This window comes from Ovis aries, chromosome 22 (assembly GCF_016772045.2).
Source record: "Ovis aries strain OAR_USU_Benz2616 breed Rambouillet chromosome 22, ARS-UI_Ramb_v3.0, whole genome shotgun sequence".
In the NCBI taxonomy this organism is placed as follows: domain Eukaryota; kingdom Metazoa; phylum Chordata; class Mammalia; order Artiodactyla; family Bovidae; genus Ovis; species Ovis aries.
Genome location: NC_056075.1, coordinates 18,266,449 through 18,282,665, shown reverse-complemented (window position 1 = coordinate 18,282,665; position 16,217 = coordinate 18,266,449). Strand labels below are relative to the sequence as shown.

The window sequence follows — 16,217 nt, the reverse complement described above, 5'->3', positions numbered from 1 at the left end:
CACAACTGAGCAACTAACCCTTTCACTTTCACTACTTTAAGATCACACCACACAGGGACCCTGAGAAAATCCCTTCCCCCTGAACTGTCACTGAATTGGTGCTCCAGGACCCATGGCCCTAGTTAGAGGTCACGGGCAGGACTGTGCGAAAACTCAAAAGAACCGTCAACATAGAATCAGTCACAGAATCAGCCCATAGACTCAGTCACAGTAGTTGTGACACACCGGCCCCAGTTCTGTCAATGACAGTAGAGATACTGGACGTTTTTCATCAAGATAGAAAAGAAAAAGAAAACCCTTGAGCCTTGGTACACAGTGAGTGATGCGGTTTAATCTTGTGGAGTCTATCAATACACTCTGATAAACTGTACCCTGCTGTACCTACCCCTGGCACCTCCTGGATCATTCACCTTTTCTTTCTGGTTTCTCTCAAGCAGAAACATGGGTAGCCAACTCCAGTGAAGGGAGGTGATTCTTGACCTGTTCAACTGCTTCTTCTTCTTGGGCTCCAGGCAACCTTGAATCAGGGCCCCAGCTCACAGACAAACAACTTCTGGGTTTTCTAGGAGATATCAACAGCTCTCCTTGATTTGGGGGAGGTCCTCATCTTTTCTGAGTTGAGGTGAATTCTCTCTCCACTTGGATTTCCTGTTCACACCTGGGTCCACACTGGTCTTAACAGCGATCCTTCTATGACAGGATAATTTTCATCTGTCTTCACAATGGAGGAACCTGGTGTGAACCCACTGGGATATCTGCAGGATTTCCAACCCTTTTGATATTCTGGGAAGCCAGCATCGCCTAATGGGCAGAAATATCATCTTCCAGAGTCACTCTCACTCTGGGGGGAGTTAACTTCTGCACTCCCTTTGGAGAAGGGGGGTTGCTGCCATCTTGTCAGAGAATGTGTTGAGGGAGGGGGGGAAACTTGCTTGGCCTTTGGCCTTTGTGCACTGCCACCCCCCGCCCCCACCCCCACCCCCTGCCACAGACACACACGGAGCCTGGTTCTCCTTTTCCATGCTTAAAGTCCCAGGCTAAGTGATGTAGGTGACTCAGAAAGGTCACCCGGGGCTCAGGAGCGTCCCTTCACCACGAACTGAAAAAGCAAGTCTGGTGGGGCCCTAGAGCCGTTTCTGCCTTCGGGAAAGCTGGGCTGTCGCCTGGGGAAGAGGGTCCAGGCTTCAAAAGAAGATCCCCTCCCCCTTCTCTGGACCAGCAGCTGCGGTTGTGGGTGCCGGGTGCCTGAGTCCAAGTGTGTGCATCCTCGGTGTGTGTGTGTGTATGTGTTTGTGTGTGTGTGTGTAAAGCTGGCGAAGGTCGGGACGTGACAGGTCGAACTGCGGGCCCCCCACTCCCCCGCAGCCCCTGCCCGCTCTCGGATGTTCCACCTTTGAAACTGCAAGCCCGCTCGCAGCGGCAGCGGCGGGCGAGTGGTCGTCGGGAGGCGGGGGCGGGGAGGGGGCGTGGGGGGAGGGCGGGGAGGAGTCTGGCTCTGGTTATGTGCTTTTCGATTGATGGATGACTGCCGGGTGGGAGCGAGCGTGCGGGTGTGAGTGTGTGTGTGTATGTGTGTGTGCGCGGGGTGCGTGCGCGCGCGGGGCCTGCCCATTTTCCTCCTCGCAGCAGTCAGTTGGGAGCTGGAGGGAGGGAGGGAGACGCAGCCAGCGAGAAGCGGAGAGAAGCCGAGCGCCCTCCGCCCAAGGCGCGCTCCCTCCGTCCGCGCACAGGCGCCGGCGCTTGGAGGAGCAAGGTGCCACCCAGCCCGCAAGGGCGCAGCGTACAAGCTCACGGTCTCTCGGGGGCTCTGCCCCGGGACTGCACCTGGAGGCCACCCCGGACGGGGATGGTGAGCGGCTGCCGCCGTCCGGCACGGAAGAGGGACGCGGTGAGGGCACCATGGCGCTGACACCCCTGAGGGGGCCCTCGGCGTTGCTCGTCCGGCCCGCGTTCTGGCTGCTGCTGTGGGCAGCCTCGTGGCGCCTGGGTGCCACGGGGTGCCCCGCCCTCTGCACCTGCGCTGGCACCACGGTGGATTGCCACGGCACCGGGCTGCGGGCCGTTCCCAAGAACATCCCGCGGAACACGGAGCGCCTGTGAGTATGGCCCCCATCCTTAGCCCGCGGGGAGCCCGGAGGTTGCCTTCCCACCCCGACGCAATTCAGGGCCAAAGATGGGGGCAGGACCGTGGGGGCCTGGGCTCTGCAGCGAATAAAGGAGTCAGTGCCTGCCAGGGGCCAGGAGCCAGGAGCGCTGCCCTTTCCCTTTCTTGGGATTCGAAGGGCCCTTGGGGGGCTGTCAGCTCCCATCCTCACACCTGCACCCTGCGCTCGGTATCGCAGGCCTTCCCACTGGGCCAGCACTTGGTTTCTCCAGGGCGCCTATGATTTGGTGCCAGAAAGCCTAGCTGGCCCCAGGAGGGACGTGCCTCCTGCTCACCAGGCACCGTGGCTCCTTCTGGGCACATGGGGCTCGGTCTGTGTTCTGAGTGGAAGGTGTGCCTTTGGGCTCTGAGGGCTTGCAGGTTGCTGATGGGCAGCAGGAGGGGATGGAGTTGAAGTTTCTGGTCCTCCTCCCCCCACACCCAGGTTGCTCCCCATTGTTTGCCCCAGAGCCTTTAGAATTTTTCCCTTGCAGGTGGGAGGCATGGTCCCTCACCACACATCCAGCCATCCCCAACCCAGACAATGGACTTGAGGAATTGGGGTTTGAGGCTTGGGATATGTTATATTCAGCACCCAGAGAGGGGTACATGTGACCTGAACCAGGAGTCTGTGACTAATGCTGAGAGGTCAGGAACTAGGAGTGGGAGACACGAGGTTAAAGACATTGACCATGACAAGTCATTAAAAAAAACATTATTTCTCTTAGCCTGTTGTCTCCCACTTCTAAATTCTTGAGAAAACTCAGCCCTTTCTAGACTGGCTAAGCTTTGTAGTGTGTGAGTGGTTAGCATGTGTGTATGTGGTTAGCTTGCCTGTGTGTTTATAGATCTATATAATTTGTTTTCCCCAATTATCTTGCAGAATATGTGTGTGTGAATTCCTGGGATCTGTGGGGTCACCTAAGTCATTCGCACAAAGCTGGGAGAATCTCCTTGTCCACGGGCTGTGTGTGTAGATTTTTGGTCTCATGCGGGGCCTTTGTGCAGCTTGTAGAGGTGACTGCCTTGGGAGATTTTTGAACTGGACTTGGGAGGAGGCTGCCAGCCCCTTTGAAACCCGCCTTCTCCTTCTCACACTCCTGGGCCCCTGCAGTGGCTCTTGAGAACTTTTGAGTGTATTTTCATGACTTCCAGCTGGTCAGAGGCAGAAATCTGACCCTGGGGGGAACAGTCTCCTGGATCAAACTCTGTACCAAGGTCAGCAATGAGCACATTGGCTGAGACTGAAAAATTCCCGTGGAGGGTTCAGAGAATTTGCAATCTAGATGCAATCTAGATGGGAATCGAGGCAAGAGTGTGTGTGTGTGTGTGTGTGTGTGTGTGTGTGTGTGTGTGTGTGTGGTGATGCTGGGGAAAGATGCTGCATCAGCAGAAGCTAGAACAAACTGACATTCCTTGGGGATCCTGTGTGGTCCTGGAGAGGAACAGAAGGTCAGAAATCTGTCTAGAGGATCCCCAAGGCTGCAGGGTCACCCTCCACACCTGTTCCCTCTGGACCTCCTCTCTGTTCCTTTGCCTTGTCCTTCGGGCATTTCTCCTGTAGCTGTTACCCTGGTAGCAGCCTAGGTCTGAGAATTTTAGCTCCTCTCCTTTGCTTTTGGGTCTGAGTCTTGAAGTCATCTCCTTTCTTGCTGTCTCTCCACCTTTAGATTTGAGGACAAGGTCTGTTTTAACTTTTATGAACTCTTGAATTCTTGCAAATCAGAATGTGATGTAAGTGAAATTTCCTGGTATAAAGTCCGTCATTTGCTGTGTGACCTTGGGCAAATTACTTAACTTCTCTGAGCCATTGTTGTTTTCTATTAGGAAAAGGAGGCTGTTGATACATAAGGTCTCTGGTTCTTGTGAGGACTGAAGATAATGTATGGGAAGTGCTTAGTACATTGTGAGGCCTGCTAAATGAGCGCCATCTTCATTATGATAGGATCAGGAGAAGAGTCTTGTTACTGAAGTCAGCAAACATTTAGGGAGCCAGTAGCTGCCCTGGGTGTTGAGGCTCCAGCTGGGAGTGAGCAAGCCCCGCTCTCAAGGAATGTACCGTTGAGAGGATGGGGCAGGGGACATGGAACTGTAAACTCTGGCAGCAGAGTGGGGTCATGGGGGAAGCTTTGGGATTAGAAGGCCTTTTCTCAGGTGAAGGAAGTTCTCAGAGGATAGACTGTTTTATGAGGGTACCTTGGGACCCATCAGTGATTGGGTCAGATTTTGCCAAGGGGAGGGGCAGGTGGCCCAGACAGGGAATGCATGAGCGAAAGGCCTACAGATGTGAGTATGCCCGGCTTGCTGGGCAAATGGACCAGTTTGCTCCAGGGCTGAAACATGCCGCGTCCAGGGGGATGTGATGGGACTTGAGGTTGGGAAGGGTCAGGAAGGCCTATCTGGATTTTTTCTTTAAAGACTTCAGGGTTGGGACCCAGGAATGAGTTGTCAGGTCTGAACCTTGCTATGTGCATGACTTCTCAGTGGGAAAGGCTGTGAAAGCCGAGGGAGTCTGTGTTTTCAACAGACAGGCCGCGAAAGAGCCATTTGAAGAGGAAGAAGAGGCCTTGGGCAGACTCAAAATCACTGTGGCAAATGCTCTGTCTAATCAATATGGGTGTCATGCAGTATCAGAGCCCGAAACAACGGCTTCTTCCGAGGCTGTGAAATTTTTATAGACCGCAGCTGTGCATTCGTTTGTCTTTTGTCCTCTGGGCAGTTTCTCTCGGAGCCTGTGCAGCCCAGCAACTTTATGATCATGTATTCCATACCTCAGGGTCCAGCCCATCTCCTCATGTGGGAAGAAATTGTCATTGGTTTGCTGCAGGGACTTCTGGGAAGAGGCTGAGCAGGCTCCAGAGCTGTTGAGGAAATGGGTTCACCCAGAGGGTCTGTGGGCTGGTTGGGCTGGTGGGGAAGGGATGCTGAATAATTCACTGCAGAGGAACAACTGAAATCCAGGGCAAGGTTGGGGGTGTGATGGAGGAGGCCTGGGAGCTCGTCTCTTTGTGGGGCCCAGACTCAGGGGACCCCGTCACGGCCAATATTGTTTTTTCTTCCACTCAAGGACCTTGGCTTTCAGTTTTTTTTTTTTTTTTTTTATTAAAAGAATCTTTTGGACTAGAGTGTTTCAGACAGTGTGCAGTGCACGTGGACCCCACTTCTCCCCTCGACTCTGGACACTTGTATTCCAGGCTTGCCACTGATGCTCCTTGTGGGTGTAGGATGCAGAGAGGAGAGAGAGGCTTGAGGATGGTGAGAGGGCCCTGGGAAGGCCTGCTGTCTTCTGTTTTCCTCCAGGTCCAGCACTTTTCCCTGCTCTTTGGGCCCTGGGGATCTACGTTCCTGCCTCCTCGATAAGTTCCCTTGCCTCCTAGCCAGTCCATCCTCTGCCCTAGCTCCCTGCCAGTTGCCAAGGCCTGGGAGGCCCTTGCCTTCTCCCAGTTTAGCCACCTGTGTCTGGAGCCTCCTTCAATGGGGATAGGTGGTTGTGACTAAGGAAGACTGCCCAGGGCACCCTCAGGCTTATTGTCTGGGAGCCTATTTGGAATTCCAAATAGTGATTGGGTGGTTGCTGCAGTGGGAGGGCTCAGGGGGCCAGACAGGAGCCATGTCTGCCGCCGGGGCCTGGGCTGTCTGGGCAGGACTGGTCTCCTGCACTGGAGAGCCGCAGGGATGTCGGCTTCTGCTGAGGCTCGTGTCTCCAGTAGCAGGTGTGCTGGGCTTATTGCTGGGCTCCGAGTGGCTGGTGGTGCTGCCCGGTGTTGCCGCTCCATCGGACCCGAGACTCACTTTCCCCACCTGTAGAAGGGGTGACGGCTGCGGGTTGATGGTGGGGATTAAGTGAGAGCATGCATGTGGAGGACCTGGAGGCTCGCTTGGCACATGTTGGGTGTCTTGCCGTCCTTCTCCCTCTGGGGAGAGTGACACCTGCTAGCTCTGGGTTTTTACCAGACTTCTCTTACTCTACATGTGTGAAAATGCTTTGTAATTCAAACATTAGGTGAGGTGATTGTTATTTTTATTACTGGAGAAGCTCATGCTGAAGGCTTGAGGGTTCAGGTGCGGCAGGAGAGAGTGTAGGAGGAGACAAACATTTGAGTGTTGGCCAGTCTGCACGCTGGATTCTGGCTCTCAGAGTGCTCCTTCCCTGGGCCACCCCACATCCCTGAGGATCTGGGGCGCAGGTCAGTGTTCTGCAGGGCCTCTCTGCAAGGTAGACAGCTCTGAGGCCAGATTGCTTAGCTGTTTAGCCCCTCTCTGCCATTCAGCAGCTGTGGGGACCGTGGGCAGGTTATGGGGTTTAATTCACTCACTCAACAGATAGCTGTCTCTTGAGTGTCTGCATGGTGCCGAATGAATAGTCCCGGCTGGAAATTGAAACCACCCCTTTCTCTCCGAATTTAGTCCAGCAGGGGAGATGGAGATGAATGACACAATATGAGAAGAATCACGTAATCGCAAACTGGGATAAGTGTGACTTCTGAGACTCCCATTTCCTCGCCCGTAAGATGGGGGTGATGACAGGACCTGCTTCAGAGGGTGGTCCCGAGGGTTGAATGTGGTGATGCTGGGAGAAGCACTTTGCACTGGGCCTGGCAGACAGCAAGTGCCCAATAAACGGTAGTGGTATTATTGTTATTAGGGTGACAGAGAATTGCAGGGCCGTGAAAGGAACTCGGGCACCACTCAATGCTGGATCCCAGCACAGCCCTGCCCTCTCGCCAGGCATCCTGCGGGGGCTCTGGATCCCCAGGGAACACTGATGGACATGGAGACCGGGCTGCCCCTTCTGTGGTGTCCCATCCCTGAGGCAGGAGGCTGGCTGTGGTGGCCCAGGCTGCCCGAGGCTGCCAGCAGGGGTGGCCGTGCTCTTTGGGGGCTGGCTGATGGGCGGCAGGCGGGGACAGGCAGCCCCCGCATTATTGGGAGCAGACGGGAGCTTGGCGGAGTTGCCGCCTTCAGTTCTGTGCCGGCATTAGCAGCTCGGCAGGGCTCTTGCTTAATGGGATTTTCTTCCCAAATGCTGTAATTATCACTATACAAATACTTATTACCCAGAGCAGATGACGGCCGGGCTTTGGGCAGTAGCCAGGGAGCTGGGATGTGCTCGGGGTGGAGAATTGGCTCCTCTTTTTGAGCTCGAGACCCCCTCCTCTTCTTTCTGGATCCCAGCCTGCGGCGGACAAACAGCTGTTGGGCACCTGCCGTGTGCAGAGTGTCTGGAGTGGTCCAGGGTACGGACTCGCTCCTCTGGGAGCTTGCAGCCTGGAGGCTGGAGAAAGGTCTGTCTGTGAAAGAACAGATGTGTAAGGATGCTCACAGGGATGCAGGACGCAGAGCACAGCGGGCGACCAGGGCAGCCTTGGGTGTGAGAATGGTCTGGTTTGAATCTTGGCTTTGTCAGCTACCACTTGAGAAAACTCAGCCGGTTCACGAGTGACTCAATTTCCTCATCCGTAAAACGGGAGCATTTACCTTGTAGGGCTGTGACTTCAGATGAAATAGTGCATGTAAGATGGTTAGAATAATGTTGGCATGTAGAAAGTACTCCATGGATGTTAGAGATGAGGAGATGGAAGTGAGACATAGAGGAGAAGATGAAGCCCTGTGGGAGGTGGGATTTGAACCGGGCCTTGAAGGTTGGGCAGGAATTTAGGTGGGCGAGTGGTGAAGCCAGGCAAGGGAGTCTGGGGGCATCCAGAGGAGTGCCGTATGTTTGGGAAGGAGAATGAGGAGCAGACCCAGCTGATGGGGTGAACGTTTGTGTTGGTGAATTCTGAGAGGGGAGACTGAAGTAACAGGTGGGCACAGGCCACGGGAATGGGGAGCCATTGGAGGTTATTATTATTTTTTTTTACTATTCAGTGATGTTTAATAAATCACCATGGCCCAGTTTTAAAATATTTCCATCACCCAAAAAGATTCCTTGGTTCATTGTAATTTTTTATTTTGTTATAATTTCAAATACCAAAGAGTTGCAACAAAGGAATATCCCTTATCCAGACTCAGTTGTTTGTACTTTGCCCACTTTGCTTTATCATATGTTACACACACAGACACACACACACACCCACACACAGACACACACACACACCCACACACAGACACACACACACACACACACTTTGTTTTTCCTGAACCATTTAAGAGTAGATTGGAGACATAACTTTTTTCCTCTAAATATTTCAGTGTGTATTTTTCTAAGGACAGTAAGGCTATGAAAATCAGAAAATTTAACATTGGTACAAGATTATAATCTACTCCGTGGCTCATGTTAGAATTTCATCAATGGTACTAATAATGTCTTTTGTAGCTTTTTTTTTTTGTCCAGGTTCAGAATCCTGTCCAGGATCACACAGGGCATCTGCTTGTCATGGTTCTTTAGTTTCCTTTTAATTTGGACCAGTTCCTTAGCCTTTCTTTTTTTCGACCTTGACATTTTGGAAGAATACTGGCCAGTTATTTTGCAGAATGCCCCTCAGTTTGGCTTCGTCTGCTCTTTTCTCATGACTGCATTCAGGTTACACATTTTTGCCGGGAATGCTAAACAAGCAACGTTGTGCCCTTCTCAGTGGGTGATGTCAGAAGATACATGATGTCAATTTGTCCCAATACTGGTGATTTTAGCTTTAGATTACTTGGTAATTCTGTGTCTTCTTGGCTTCTCTGCTCAAAAGTTACTATTTCTCTTTTGTTATTAATAATTAATTTGCCAGCAGATACTTATACATGCAAATATCCTGCTCATCAAACTTTCATTCACTAGTGTTAGAACCACTGATGAGAAATTTCTGACTCCATCATTTTCTCTCTATGTATTACCTGGCATTCTACTGTAAGGAAGAACTGCAACTTCTCCATCTGTTTGTTATTTATTTATAATAGTATGGACTGCAGATTATTCTTTTATTCATTGGGTTATAATTTGTAATAATGTTAGGACATTATTTTGATGTTCAGCTGCTACTGCTGCTGCTAAGTCACTTCAGTCATGTCCGACTCTGTGCGACCCCATAGACAGCAGCCCGCCAGTTGGTTATGGTGACTGCGATTTCTGACAGCGGATTTTCTATCACTGCTGTGTTTTTATTCTTTTAAAAGACACTTTTATTTTTAAAACAATCTTAGGGGCTTTTCTTGTGGTCCAGTGCTTAAGATTCTGCGCTCTCAATGCAGGGGGCCTGGGTTCGATCCCTGGTCAGGGAACTAGACCCGAGCGCTGCAACTAAAGAGCCTGCCTGCCACAGCTAAGACCTGGTGCATCTGAATAATAAAATAAAACAGAACAAAAGAAGAAAACAAAGCAATTTTAGACTGTTAGAAAATTTGCAAAAATAGTAGAGAGAATTCCCATACACCCTTTATCCAGCTTCCCGTGTTAACATCTTTCTTAATCATAATTCCCTGATCAAAACCAAGAAATTGACATTGGTACACTACAGTTAGCTCAGGTATAGGCTTTATTTGCATTCCGTTAGTTTCCCCACCAATGTCTTTTTCTATTACAGGATCAATCCAGGATCCCACATGGCATCTAATTGTCATTTCTCCTTAGTCCCCTTCAACCTGTGATAATTCCTAAGTCTTTCATTGTTCTTTATGATCTTGACACTTATAAAAATAGCTAGTTATTTATTTTGTAGACTGTTCTTCAGTTTGCATTTGGTGTTTTCTGTTTTGTCAAGAATGCTACCAAGGTGATGTATTCTTCTCACAGCATCCTGTCAGAGGTGGGTGACTTCGATCTGTGTCATTGCTGGTGATGCTGATCTCGATCTTTTGGTTAAGATGGTGTCTGCCAGGTTTAACCACTATAACATGATTTTTACATTTGCGATTATTAAATACTTGGGAGGAGATACTTTGAGAGTATGTAATATCCTTTTTGTCCTCAAATTCTCACCTACTAATTTTAGCATCCATTAATGGATGTTGCCTGCAACCATTACTATCCAATTTTGCTTTTCTATTTCCCTCATTCCTTCTACATTTATTAATTGTAATTCTTCTGTAGGGAAGAAAAATCTTATTTCTTTTTAAGAAGGTGGTTTTCTTGATGGGTGCCTTGGGTTTTGAGTTTCCTGAGGGCAGGGACTGTGTCTCATGTATCTTTGTATTTCCATCTCCTGGTGCATCGTAGTTGTTCCAAAAAATGTGTTTAATGAATTTTTTTAAAACCTGTGGTAGGATATTTCATGATCCTGATCTTTACTTTAGGAAATGTGGTCATTGTGGTAGGCTGAATAATGATCCTCTAAGATGTCCACATTCTAATCACTGGAACCTATGAATATGTTACCTTACTGGGCCAAAGGAACTGGACAGATGTGATTAACTTAAAGATCTTGTGATAAGAGATGATTTTAGATTATTTGGGAGGGCTCAACAAAATCATGGACTTCCCAGGTGGCACAGTGGTTAAGAATCTGCCTGCCCATGCTGGAGACAAAAGAGATGTGCTTTTGATCCCTGGGTTGGGAAGAGCCCCATGGAAGAGGAAATGGCAACCCACTGCAGTATTCTTACCTGGAGAATCCTATGGACAGAGGAGCCTGGAGGGCTGCAGTACACAGGGTCACAAAGGGTCAGACGTGACTGAGCCACTGAGCACACATGCAGCAAAATCGCAAGTGTTCCTAAAGAGAGGCAGGAGGGTCAGAGTCAGCAGCGGGAGAAATGTAACGATGGAAGCTAGCGGTTGGACTGATGTGAAGAAGGGGCCACGAGCCCAAGAATACAGGCGGCCTCTAGATGAAAAAGGAAAGGGGGTCGATTTTCCCCTAAAGCCTCCAGAAAGGACTGCAGCCCTGGGAGCATCTTGACTTTAACCCAGCGAGATTGTTTGGACTTCCAATCCCCAGAACTGTAAGAGAATACATTTGTCTTGTGTTTAAGTGGACATCCCTGGTGGCTCAGACGGTAAAGCGTCTGCCTACAATGCAGGAGACCGGGGTTCAGTCCCTGGGTTGGGAAGATCTCCTGGAGAAGAAAAAGGCAACCCACTCCAGTATTCTTGCCTGGAAAATCCCATGGATGGAGAAGCCTGGTAGGCTACAATCCATGGGGTCGCAAAGAGTCGGCCACGACTGAGCGACTTCACTTCACTTTGCTACAGCAGCAGGCATCTACTATAGTCCTTAAAGGGTCTGGAGGGCACCGGAGAGGCCAGGGAATGAGAGGAGGCAGACCTGGGCTGAGGCTGAGAGTGCAGAAAGAGCAAATGGGACCATCATGAGTGACCCCATGGCCCAAGCCTGGGAGAATGATCTTGCAGGGTAAAGTTGGGGAGGGTGACTGACCCTTGAGGAGAAGCCGTGAAATTGGCTTCTCTTCTTTTGTTTGAATTGCCAATAAAAACTATGTGAAAACAATAACCCTAGAGGTAGGAACAGGGGAAGGTGACTCTGCTGAGTGTTCAGAATGGAGAGACAGTTGGGAGGGTCTCCTGGGGAAGTGGTGGAGTCCATGAGGGCAGTGGGACAGAGACGTCAGAGGAAAAAGGAATCTCCTGGGAAGCTGGTGTAAATGCAGATTCCCAGGCCTGCCCCAGAGGTGTTGAGTCAGCAGGTCTTAAAGGCAAAGGCCATTCTGGTGATTTGGGGGTGGGAAGAGCTGTGAAACACTAATGGGTGCCGGGGTTTCCTGGTGAAGAAAGTGCATCCGTTGAAGGCAGGAGGACCGCCCAAAGGGCAGCTGGAAGGGAGAGCCACCAGGGAGGAGCTGGGGAGGAGCAAGAAGAGCTTTCATTCTGGATTTAATGCAGGGGTCCTGGCTCAACGTTTGTGATTCCCACCTGGGCGGCGCAGCTACTGCCAAAGCTGAAGAAGGCGTTTGGAGATGGGGCGGGGGAGAGGGTTAACCGTGTGGAGAGCAGCCAGTCTGTCTGGGGACGAGGGCCAAGGAACGCTCTGGGGCTGGGACTGGGGGTCACTGGCAAAGCTGGGCAGAACGGTTTCCCGGGAGAAGTGGAAGCCGGAAGCAGATGGTGGGGAGCGAGTAGGTGGTGAGGCTGTCTGCGGGAGGAGAGAACAAGCACAGGCGCTCCGCACGAAGCCGCTCAGAGATGCTTGCAGAGAGGCTGGTGGATGGGAGTCCCGTCGCGGGGAGAGGGAGCGGGAGGCGACTGTGGAAAGGAGGCTGAGCCCTGGGGAGAGGGGCGGGATGGACCTATGCCAGGCCAGAGGGCAGTGGTGGAGGGCATCAGGGGGGGAGTTGTGATGGTGCTGGTGGTCACCATTCACAGCCCTTACTTTGTGCGCAGGCTCCGACCCAGGTGCTTTACCCAGCATCCACTCTCACTCGTCATAACCGTCCTGGGAGGAAGGCATTACAATTTTCCCTCAGTATCCCCAGGGACTGGTTCCAGTACATACACCCACCCACCACCAACAAGGTTCCAAAACTCCCCACGCTCAAGTCCCTTGTGTAAAATGGTGTACTATCTGCGTATCACCTACTCACATCCTCTCCTGTACTTTAAATCATCTCTAGATTACTTATCATACCTAATGTGAGATAAATACGATAGAAATAGTTGTAAATAAAAATGTAAATGACATTGCTTTTTGGAACTTTCTGGAATTTTTTTTTGTTGTGAATACTTTTGATCTGCAGTTGGTTGATTTTGTGGAGTTGGAACCCCCAGAAAAGGGGGATGAAAGCAGCCTGTACTTAACCACTGCTTCCTAGATGAGAAGTTTCAGAGAGGTGGAGCCATCTGTCCTGGGTCAAACAGCCAGCTGGTAAGTGGTGCTCTGAGACTCCAGGCTCTGAGATGTGCTTGTAGTTAATGTTTTTTTGAACTTTGTTTATTTTTTTGGTTGTGTTGGGTCTTCGTTGCTGGGTGCAGGCTTTCTCTAGCTGTGGTGAGTGGGGTTACTCTTCGCTGTGGTGTGTGAGCTTCTCACTGCGGCGGCTTCTTCTGTTGCGGTCCACGGGCTCCAGCTGTTGCAGCTCTCGAGCTCAGTAGCTGTGGCACATGGGCTTGGCTATTCCACTGCAAGTGGAATCTTCCTGGATCAGACTTTGAACCTGTGTCTCCTTCACTGGTGTCAGATTCTTATCCACTGTGCCATCCGGGAAATCCTGTGTTTAATTTTTAAATTTGACAATCCATCTTGATAAAGCCTGGCTTTATTCATTCATTCATCAGACATTCATTTAGCACCTACAAAACTCTGTCAGGGCTTCGCCCTAAGGCATAAAGGGGCCAAGACTGATTCCTGTCTGCATGTGTTTACTGGCTGGAGCCAAGTTGCAAGCTGGCATAGGGAGGGGTGTCCAGCTTAGGGGCGGCTGGGGAATGCCGGCAGTTGGTGCTGCAGGTGAAGGTCAGGGTCAGGGAGTTAGCTGGTGGGTATCCTCTCAGGGGCCTGGGGAGAGGGGGAGAGGGGGCTTGTAGGTGCTGGACGTGGAGGCTTGGTGGCTGGAAGTGGGGCCTGGCTCTAGGGTTGTGGTTTCGGGGCAGGCTGCAGACCTGAGAATCGCATTGGCAAGAAGAAAATTGGACCTCAATAGTGAAGGCACTGGGGTGCACTTTGGGCCTCAGAACAGAATACACCATGGAGTTGGGATTAATTGCTGAGCCCTGATCACCTCCCACCCATTAGGGCAGCTACTATAAAAAACCAGGAAATGACAAGTGGCAGCGAGGATGTGTAGAAACTGGAACCCTTCTGAGTTGTTTCTGGGAATTTAAAACAGGGCAATTGCTGTGGATAACAGTATGATGATTCCTCAAGAAGTTAAACATAGAATTACCATACAATCCAGCAAGTTTGTGTCTGGGTGTATACCCAACAGAATTGAGAGCAGGGTCTCAAAGATATTTGTGCGCCCATGTTCATAGCTGGATTATTCACAATAGAGTGAAAGTAACCCAAGTGTCCACTGATGGATGAATAGATAAACAAAGCCTGTAGACATGCAATGGAATATTATTCAGCCTTAAAAAGGAAGGAAATTCTGACATATGCTATGCCATGGATGAACCCCGAGGACACTGTGAAATAAGCCAGGTCTCCTTATCTGAGATACCCAGAGTACTCAAATTCTCAGACAAAAGTGGTTGTCAGGAGCAGGGAGTTCGTGTGTAATAGGTGTAGAGTTTCAGTTTCACTGAATGAAAAAGTTCTGGAGGTCTGTCGTACAACAGTGCAAATGTACTTAACATTACTGAACTGTGCACTTAAACATGGTTAAATGACAAATCTTGTTATATGTATTTTATAGCAATTAAAGTTAAAAAAAACAAACAAACCCAAAACCCGGACCCTGGAGTCAGACATGCTAGGGTTCAAAGTCTTACGTTCTCAACCTACTTACCAGCTAGCTGATCTTGAGCCGTTACTTAAATGCTTTATGTCACAGCCAGGTGCTATTATGAGGCTTAAATGAGCCCCTTGCTTGTGACAGCATAGATATCACTAGTCCTCAAGCCAAGGAAACAAGATGGGAGTCCAGGAGTCTGGGCAGATCAGGATGTGTAGCAGATCATCTCCAGTGCAGGGCCCCTGACTTCTCATCTTTGGGGTTTCTTGGTTCGTCACATGGTGTTAGCGCCAGGTCCATGGGCTCCACTGAGGGGGTGGAGGAGCCTCTGGGTCATGATCCACTGAGGCTTGAGGACTATGGGGAAGGCTGGGAGCTGATGGGAGTATGTGCCAGGCCTCAGCTGCGATGTGTGGGCCGCAGCCAGGCTCCTTGGGCAGGACTGTTCTTCTGGCTTCTACTTAGTGAACACCTACTGTGTGCCAGGCACCCTCAGAGGTGATGACTTACAGATGTGGCCTCTGCCTCTCACAGCCTGTCAGAGGAGGCTCCTCAGGGAGGAGCCTCGTATTAAACACATGTCTAGATCTGGAGGAGGAGCTAAGTGAGTGTCTTTGAGGAGGTGGTAGAGAGGAAGGGACATTTGAATTGAGGCCTGTAGGACATGAGGGCTGAGCTTGCTGTGGGTGTTGGTGGGGAGGAGGAGAGCAAAGGCCCTGAGACAGAAGGGCTGGTTATTGAAAGTGGAGGAGCAGGGTGGCTGAAGCCAGGGGGCTGGTATTTTTCTAACAAGTGGACTGAGGGAAAACCAGCCTTTTAACCTGTGGGCTATGGAACGGTTGTTGGTGAAACAGCAGTGTTCTCTGTGTGTAAAGCTTTCATGCTGGATGCCCATCTGGGGAGAGTATTTCATAATTAGTGTCAGTTTTCTTTTTCTTTTTTTTTTTTGAGTCAAGCAGTTGAGAAACATGGAAAACCCACCCAACCCAGTGCTATTGGGATATGTCTGTTTTAATGCAAATTTATTCTTGGATTCAAGAAATACCTACTGAGACATCTCTCAGGTATCAGGTGCATGTACTGTGTTAGGCCCTGGAGATAATAATGAGGAAACACTGACCGCCTGTGTCCTCAGGGAGCTTATACCCTCATGGTGGGGGGGTGGGGGGGGTAGAGACATCAGTCAAGGAACCCCCCAAATCCATGTAAAATTGCCCCTGATGGGGGCTGCAGAGCAGAGGGTGTGCCCTGTGGGCATGTGTGGGGAGGCTGGACCAACTGGGAGGATTTAGTTAGTCAAAGAGGAAGGAGGAAGGAGGGAGTGTGTAGGCAGAGGGAACAGCAAATTCAAAGGCCCTGCCATCCGAGGGCACCAGTCGGAATAGGGAACATGGGGGCAGCCACATGGGAGCTTGAAGTCCATGTTAAGGAGATTTTGTCTTGATTCCAAGAGCAGTGGGGGTTCATTGAAGGGCTTAAGTGGGGAGTGACATGATCAGATTTGCATCTTGAAAAGATCACTCTGGCTGTGGCCTGGAGAACAGATTGGAAGGGAGCCAGAGGGAATGAGGGGAGCCCGCTTGTGTGACCCTGGGCACTCCATGCAGCCTATCCCCCCCGCAGGTGGGGGTGGGGGGCCCCTCCACTGCTGTGGGGGCAGCAGCTGGGCAGCGAAGTTCTTCCTTCCCTGGGTTCTCCCATTTGACTATACAGACGTTCAGGGCTATGGATTTGGCCAGGGTAGGATTTCAAAGGAACTAAGGAATACAGTCCCCCAGCCTCGAGGCTTGTCTCATTCACA

At 50.7% G+C, this 16,217-nt stretch overlaps 1 protein-coding gene across 1 annotated transcript in view; it reads left to right on the top strand.

Annotated features, from left to right (window-relative positions):
* Positions 1-1,728: 1,728 nt before the first annotated feature.
* Positions 1,729-16,217, top strand: part of SLIT1 (slit guidance ligand 1) — a 174,502-nt gene continuing 160,013 nt past the window's right edge. The window contains exon 1 of the mRNA XM_027960261.3: positions 1,729-2,096. Within this exon, the coding sequence (XP_027816062.2) occupies positions 1,900-2,096 (197 nt within the window). The 5' untranslated portion in view covers positions 1,729-1,899. The remainder of the gene's footprint in view (positions 2,097-16,217) is intronic.